The 7,609-nt window shown below is 59.1% G+C and overlaps 1 protein-coding gene across 1 annotated transcript; it reads left to right on the top strand.

The window, feature by feature from the left end:
* Positions 1-247: 247 nt before the first annotated feature.
* PSMD2 (proteasome (prosome, macropain) 26S subunit, non-ATPase, 2) lies at positions 248-7,238 on the top strand. Its single transcript, XM_008939704.1, has 20 exons — positions 248-298; positions 681-822; positions 1,049-1,170; positions 1,403-1,627; positions 1,724-1,882; positions 2,172-2,316; positions 2,508-2,568; positions 3,502-3,648; positions 3,852-3,958; positions 4,337-4,464; positions 4,543-4,630; positions 4,970-5,132; positions 5,234-5,335; positions 5,422-5,567; positions 5,791-5,874; positions 6,005-6,173; positions 6,255-6,349; positions 6,520-6,646; positions 6,734-6,852; positions 6,934-7,238. Exons 1-20 carry the CDS (start codon positions 267-269, stop codon positions 7,114-7,116), a joined length of 2,544 nt encoding a protein of 847 aa, XP_008937952.1. The 5' UTR covers positions 248-266; the 3' UTR covers positions 7,117-7,238.
* Positions 7,239-7,609: the final 371 nt, after the last annotated feature.

The raw sequence follows: 7,609 nt of genomic DNA, 5'->3' as shown, positions 1-7,609 counted from the left end.
CCTTCATGCCCCTCACTGAGGAGGTAATGGGGGTGGCACTTCCCCCCCTGGTCTCTTTTTGGGGAGTATCCTCAGTAACAGGGACACTGACTCCAGCAGCGCTGGGCAGGATGGTGCCCTGGGAAGGGGTGTCACTGTGTCCTGGCCCCCATGCAGCATAAGGGCACAGCCCCTCTCCTGTCACACTGGGGGTGTCTGTGCTGGTGCCCCTAACTCTGGTTTCTCTGGTGCATCTTGGCAGTCAGAGGAGGACAAGCAGCTGCAGGATGAGCTGGAGATGCTGGTGGAGCGCCTGGGGGTAAGTGTGCTGGGCCCTGCAGCAAGGAGGAGTGGAGTGTCGGAGCCCTGACCAGGACCTGAGTCCATCCATCCATCACAGCTGTTCCTTGCAAACTGGAGGTGGAAGGGTCTCACCTTGAGCAGGGCCCCTCCTGCCCACTGCGGTCTGTCCCCAGCCTTGCTGCCAGTCTGACCTGTGCCCGAGGGGCATCTGCCTCCCTCTTGTGCAAGTGGCTTTTTGCCCTGCTGTGACTTCCCTCTTCAGTTTTTGGGCTGAAGGAGGGAGCCCGGGAGGGTGGCTGCTCTGTTCAGAGCCTTGGCTGTGTTTGGGGTGAGGGGCAGCGGGGTGCTGCTCAGGGAGCAGCCCCCACTGCTCCCTGACAGGCAGCTTCCCTCCACAGGAGAAGGATACATCCCTCTATCGCCCAGTTCCGCTCTGCCACCACCTCCATGACCTCTGTTCCCAAACCCCTCAAGTTCCTACGGCCCCATTATGGCAAGCTGAAGGAGATCTATGAGAACATGGCTCCAGGAGAGAACAAGGTAAAGGCTCTCGGCCCCACTGTCTCACTTGGCTTGGTGGATGGTGCTGGGGCAGGTGATCACAGAGTTCTCCAGACCCTGTGGTCTGACATCAGACTCTGTGAGGTGCTCCAGTGGATTGTAACTTGCCTGTGATGGCTTGTGGGTGCAGTGAAGGGTGTTGTGTCCCTGGCTGCCCCTGCTTCCCCCTGCCCGGCATGTCTGGACCTCCACGCTCTTTCCGCAGCGCTTTGCAGCAGACATCATTTCTGTTCTGGCCATGACCATGAGTGGGGAGCGTGAGTGTCTGAAGTACCGGCTGGTGGGCTCCCAGGAGGAGCTGGCGTCTTGGGGACATGAATACGTCAGGTAGGCCTGGGTTGGAGCAGGGATTGGGGAAGGACAAGAGCTCAGGGGCATTTCCCCAAGTGTTTTGACTCTGGCCTGTCTGTGAGGTGTCCCGAGACTCCATAAGGTATCACAGGAGTGTGGAGTCCCTGTAAACAACTTGCAGCCCTGGCTAACAAGCAGTAGCTGCTCCCCATCCCCAGAGCTGGGTGAAGCTGGTTTCTGCGGCAGTGATGTCCCTTTTTCTGCACAGGCACTTGGCAGGGGAGGTGGCCAAGGAGTGGCAGGAGATTGATGAGGCTGACAAGGCTCAGAGGGACACGCTCCTCACCCTGGTCAAGGAGATCGTCCCCTACAACATGGCCCACAACGCAGAGCACGAGGCCTGTGACCTGCTCATGGAGATTGAGCAGATGGACATGCTGGAGAAGTACATTGATGACAACGCTTACTCCAAAGTATGCCTCTACCTGACGAGGTGAGGGGGCTCGGCAGGCTGAGGTGCTGGAGGGGCCCTGGTGGGCCAAGGTGGCCTGACGTGGTTGTCACCCTCATGTCTTGTCTTGTCCTCAAGCTGTGTAAGCTACGTCCCAGAGCCTGAGAACTCTGCTCTCCTGCGCTGTGCCCTGGGCATCTTCCGCAAGTTCAGCCGCTACCCTGAAGCACTGCGCCTCGCTCTCATGCTCAATGACGTGGAGCTGGTGGAGGACATCTTCACGTCCTGCAAAGATGTGTAAGCAGAGACTCGTTCTGTGCCTTTTGGGGCCCTTTGCCCATTGTGGTGGGGCACGGCTCTCTGTCTGGGCAGAGCTGGGTTGGATCCTGCCGTGACTGGAGTTGTCTAGGGGTTTGGATTGAGACTCTTGTCCCTGAAATCAAGATAGGCAAGAGCATGTTGCTTTTCTGGGCTGCTTTTGTGTGCCTGTAGAGCTGGGCAGCTGGGCTCGCTGTTCAGTGAACGTGTGTTTGTTCTGGGGCTGGGTGGGATCTGGGCCCCTGTGAAACCTCTCCCCTCTGTGCAGAGTTGTCCAGAAGCAGATGGCCTTTATGCTGGGTCGCCATGGGGTCTTCCTGGAGCTCAATGAGGATGTGGAGGAGTATGAGGACCTGACTGAGATCATGTCCAATGTCCAGCTCAACAGCAACTTCCTGGCCTTGGCCAGAGAGGTGAGTGTCCTGGCTGGGAAAAGAGCCCTGGGCTTCCTCCAGCTGTGGCTGCCCTGGCTGCCAGGCTCTGGAAAAAGATCCTTCAACCCTACAAGCTTGGCCAGGCTCTGCCTGGAGAGGTTGCCATTGTAGGCCATCTGCCCTGGGGTGTGCTGGCTGGGAGGTAACCCTCTTTTCTGTTGTCTCTGCAGCTGGACATCATGGAGCCCAAAGTGCCAGATGATATTTACAAAACCCACCTGGAAAATAACCGTAAGGGCTTGTGTTATGGCCTCTGTCATCTCTGCCTGTGGGGACTTCTGGGGCTGCAAGGTTCCTCTGGGCTGGCACAGTCAGCTGTGTGTCCCGAGGTGGGCAGGTGGCCTGCCCGCTGTCTCGGAGAAGACCCGGCTGCCTGCTGTGGATTTGGGCTTCTCCTTCCTGCTGGTGGTGGGACAGGTCCTCGTCCCCGCCGTGGCGCGGTGTTCTGTCCCGGTTAGAAGGCAGAACTGTGTCCCACCTCCCTTATCCCTCAGTTTCCCAGATAGAGAGGTAAATAAGGAAGGCAGGGGTAATGAAAACCTTGCACCAAATTGAAGATTAACAAAATGAAATGTATTATTTAACAGGGATCAGAAAGGAAGAAGGGAAGGGGTTTAACAGGGTACAGAAAGGAAGAAGGGTAGGGGTTTAACAGGGAAGGGGGGTTGTAGGAACAGCAAGGTAAGGAAGATTAAACTTCCAAATATACAAAACCCAAATGCTGTGCTGAGGCTCCCCGGTGCTGGATCTCGCTGGATTGAGGTGGATTGAAGCTGGATGCACAATCCTTGGATGTGGATGGAGGCAGGGAAGAGTCTGTAGATCAGGCCCAGGTCTCCAAGATGGCCACGGCCACGTGTAGCACAGGGAGCAGCAGAGCAGCGTGTGCCCAGGTGCAAGGTCAAAGGAGCAAGAGGAAGAGAGAAGCAAGAGGCGTGCCTTTCTCCCCTTTTTATAGACCTTGGCAGGAAGTCCCGAAGACAGGAAAAGGGGAGTGGGAATAGGACAGGTGTACGCCCCTTTCATTCAGGCTTGTACCTGGTTTAGGGTTTCAGACCTCCACCCACCAGGGGCAGCAGGTTTCAAACCATTACACGCGGGGCAGCTGTGCAGCGGGGGGCTGGCAGGGCTCGCTGCCTGGCTTACCCTGATGTCACTCCCCAGGGTTCGGGGGCAGCGGTTCCCAAGTGGACTCAGCCCGGATGAATTTGGCCTCCTCCTTTGTGAACGGCTTCGTGAACGCCGCGTTCGGCCAGGACAAGCTGCTGACGGATGATGGCAATAAGTGGTTGTACAAGAACAAGGACCACGGTGAGGGAGCCGGCTGGGCAGGGGCTGGAGGTGCCCCTCCTTGGGGCTTGGGGACACCACCCTGTCCCTTTTGGGGGGCTACTGAAAGGGGGGTTGTAGGGCATGGCTGCCGCTAGGCTGCCCTGTGTTCCCGGCCACCACCTGCCCCAGGCAGGGCATGTCAATTTGGGGCTGACGTGGGCTCTTCTCCCCTGGAACTGCAGGGATGCTGAGTGCTGCGGCCTCACTGGGCACGATACTGCTGTGGGACGTGGACGGGGGGCTCACGCAGATCGACAAGTACCTGTATTCCTCAGAGGATTACATCAAGGTGGGCAGCACAGGCTTAGGCTCCATGGCTGCGTGGGGCAGCCCTGCTGTGGGCTGGGTGTGTGGCTGGTTCGGGGAATGGTTGACCTTGCCTTGGTCCACGGTGCAACTTGGCTCCTGCCTGGAGAGGAGTCGGACGCCCTGTGTCCCAGGTCTTTGGGTGGCTCACAGCAAGGTGGGAAGCTCTTGGGTGGGTGCTCCTGAGGCACCTTTGGGGTCCTCTTGACAGAGCTACAAACTGTGAGCCACTCAGCTGGATCCAGAGCCAACTTGCCTATCCCAGGGAATGGGTGTAATGTGTGGGGTGGCATTAGCCACGGGCTGGCAGGGAGCTTTGTGTGTTGGTAGCTGGTGGTATGATGGTGCCTCTGCCTTGCAGTCGGGAGCCCTCCTGGCCTGTGGAATTGTCAATTCTGGGGTGAGGAATGAGTGTGACCCTGCCCTGGCCCTCCTGTCCGACTATGTCCTCCACAACAGTAATACCATGAGGATTGGAGCCATTTTTGGGTAAGGGCCTGGCCCCAGCCTCCCTGGGCTGTGCAAGGTGGTGCAGCTCCCCCCTCATGTTTCCCGGGCCCTCCACAGGCTGGGTCTGGCATACGCGGGCTCCAACCGTGAGGATGTCCTGACTTTGCTGCTACCTGTGATGGGAGACTCCAAGTCCAGCATGGAGGTAGGGAACGAGTCAGGGTTCACCTGGGGTTCCTGCTTCCTCACCTACTCCCCCAGGTCCTGGGGATACAGGGGTCAGTTAAGGCTACGTGTCCCTGCTTGGTGCTGTGTCAGAAGAGCATGACCCTGTTTTCCCTAGCTGAGCTGCTCCCATGATGGAATTTCTGCAGATGTGGGAGGGCAGGAAGCCATGAGGTCTTCTAGTGGCCAAACTTTTTGCACAAAGTGGGGACCAAGGGTACCCGGTGCTCTTTTTGGCCTCGGCAGCCATCAGGCTGTGCAGACCTGGCCCCGAGCTGTGGGCCAGCTCAATCTGCGCTGTCGCTGTGTTCTTCACCAGGTGGCTGGTGTGACCGCCCTGGCCTGCGGGATGATATCGGTGGGCTCCTGCAACGGGGACGTCACCTCAACCATCCTCCAGACCATCATGGAGAAATCCGAGACAGAGCTGAAGGACACGTATGCCCGGTGGCTGCCTCTTGGCCTGGGCTTGAACCACCTGGGTATGGCTGGGCAGTGCTAGCAGCTCATGGGTTGGGCAGTGGGGTGGGAACATCCTTATCTGTCCGCTGCTGTGCTCTAATCACTGTGCCTTCGCTGGCAGGGAAGGGAGAGGCGATTGAGGCCATCTTGGCAGCACTGGAGGTGGTGTCGGAGCCGTTCCGCAGCTTTGCCAACACGCTGGTGGACATCTGCGCCTATGCGGGTGAGTTGGGCTGATTGAGCTGGGTGGGACGGGAACGGGTCCTGGGCCCTCTGCCTGCTGATCCTGGCCCTCTGATCTACCCCCAGGCTCAGGGAATGTCCTGAAGGTGCAACAGCTCCTGCATATCTGCAGTGAGCACTTTGACTCCAAGGAGAAAGAGGAGGACAAGGACAAAAAGGACAAGAAAGAGAAGGAGAAGAAAGAGAGCTCAGCTGACATGGGGGCTCACCAGGTGGGGAAATGTGGGCTGGGACCCACGTCCCAGGTGCAGAAGCTGGCTTGGGGGGGGGATCCCTGAGCCGCCTGTGGGATCAGAGCAGGAAGAAAACAGCCGCCAGCAGCATCCCCTGCTCTCCCTTTTCCACCTTGGGCTCAGGGTGGGTGCAGGGGCCGTGAGAGCTTGGGGTTTGGGCTGGGTGCTCCCTGCCTGGTGCTCAGCACTGGTGTCCCTGCAGGGCGTAGCGGTTTTGGGGATTGCACTCATTGCCATGGGTGAAGAAATCGGCGCCGAGATGGCCCTGCGCACGTTTGGCCACCTGGTGAGTGACACTAAGGGGACAGCACAGAGCTGGGAGGGGACCTGGAATAGCCCTGGGTCTTGCCTCGCATCTATGTGGACCTCGCTGCCCTTGGTAAGCTGGGTCTAACACCCCCCTCCCCTCCGTGCAGCTGCGGTACGGGGAGCCCACCCTCCGCCGTGCCGTGCCCCTGGCCCTGGCCCTTATCTCGGTCTCCAACCCCCGGCTCAACATCCTTGACACCCTCAGCAAGTTCTCCCATGACGCTGACCCCGAGGTCTCCTACAACTCCATCTTTGCCATGGGCATGGTGGGAAGCGGTAAGCCCAGGGGACAGCCTGGTCTGAGGCTCATGTGGAGGGAAGGCGGGAGACCTGAGCAGCGTACCTCCTCTTCCCCAGGTACCAACAATGCCCGGCTGGCAGCGATGCTGCGGCAGCTCGCCCAGTACCACGCCAAGGACCCCAACAACCTCTTCATGGTGCGGTTAGCCCAGGTGATGATGCTGCGCTCGCTGCTCGTGGTGGGGAAGGGGCAGCTTGGTGTCACTGCCTGTGGTGTCAGGGGGACGGTGCTGTCACAGGGGTGTTGCCCTCCTGCTGGGCAGGTCTGGGGGTCCCAGGTGTTGCCCCATGGCTCTCTGACATGTTTTCTCTGCCACACCAGGGCCTGACCCACCTGGGCAAGGGGACGCTCACCCTGTGTCCCTACCACAGCGATCGCCAGCTCATGAGCCAGGTGGCCGTGGCAGGGCTGCTGACCGTCCTCGTGTCCTTCCTGGATGTGCGCAACAGTGAGTAGCATGGGCTCGGCCCCTTGGCCCTTCTCTGCCCCATGGGGTAGGGGCCGCTCAGCCCCTTTACTCTTGTTTCTTTTCCAGTTATCCTGGGCAAGTCCCACTATGTTCTCTATGGCCTCGTTGCTGCCATGCAGCCCCGCATGCTCGTCACTTTCGACGAGGAGCTGCGGCCTCTGCCCGTGTCGGTTCGGGTGGGACAGGTAAGGAGCAGCCGGAGCAGGGGAGGGGGTGCTCTGCCATCCCTGCGTGTCCCCAGCATTTACCTCGCTCTTCTCCCTCAGGCTGTGGACGTGGTGGGCCAGGCAGGCAAGCCCAAAACCATCACTGGCTTCCAGACTCACACGACACCGGTGCTGCTGGCTCATGGAGAGCGGGCTGAGCTGGCCACAGAGGAGCACGTGCCTGTGACCCCCATCCTGGAGGGATTTGTGATCCTACGCAAGAACCCCAACTACGATGTTTGAGCTGAGGGGTGCTGGGGGAGGGGGGGCAGGTGATTTGGGAGTGGGAGGGCAAACCTAGTTTATTGTTTTTGTTTGGTTTTGTTACCGAGTCAAGGAAATAAACTGCTGAGACTCTACTGCTGCTGCTTATTGTGCTGGGGCTGTGCACTAGGATATGAGCCCCTTGTGGGTACTTGCTGCTGGGGGGGCCAGGCAGAGGGGAGATCCCTAGGAGCAGGGGGTGAAGACAGTTGTGGGGTCCCCTACATGTCTGGCTTCTGTTCCCTGCTGCACCTGCACTCTCCTCAGCCGAGCACTGTCTGGCTCTGGCTGGCAGGGGAGGCTTGGGGTGGGGACTTCCAGGCTTCAGGGGTCCCCAGCCCTGGGGCATGCTGGGCTCTGATGCGTTCAATGCTGCTCTGGAGCTGGCACCAGTGTTAAAATAGATCTGCGGGTCTGGTCTAGGCCATGGAAGTAGTATTCTTAGGGAAGAAGGTAAAACTGCTGCATTCCC

This window comes from Merops nubicus, unplaced genomic scaffold (assembly GCF_000691845.1).
Source record: "Merops nubicus isolate BGI_N331 unplaced genomic scaffold, ASM69184v1 scaffold24734, whole genome shotgun sequence".
NCBI classification, from domain to species: Eukaryota; Metazoa; Chordata; class Aves; order Coraciiformes; family Meropidae; genus Merops; species Merops nubicus.
Note: the sequence above shows the minus strand (reverse complement) of the source record. Positions and strands in the feature narration are given on the sequence as shown.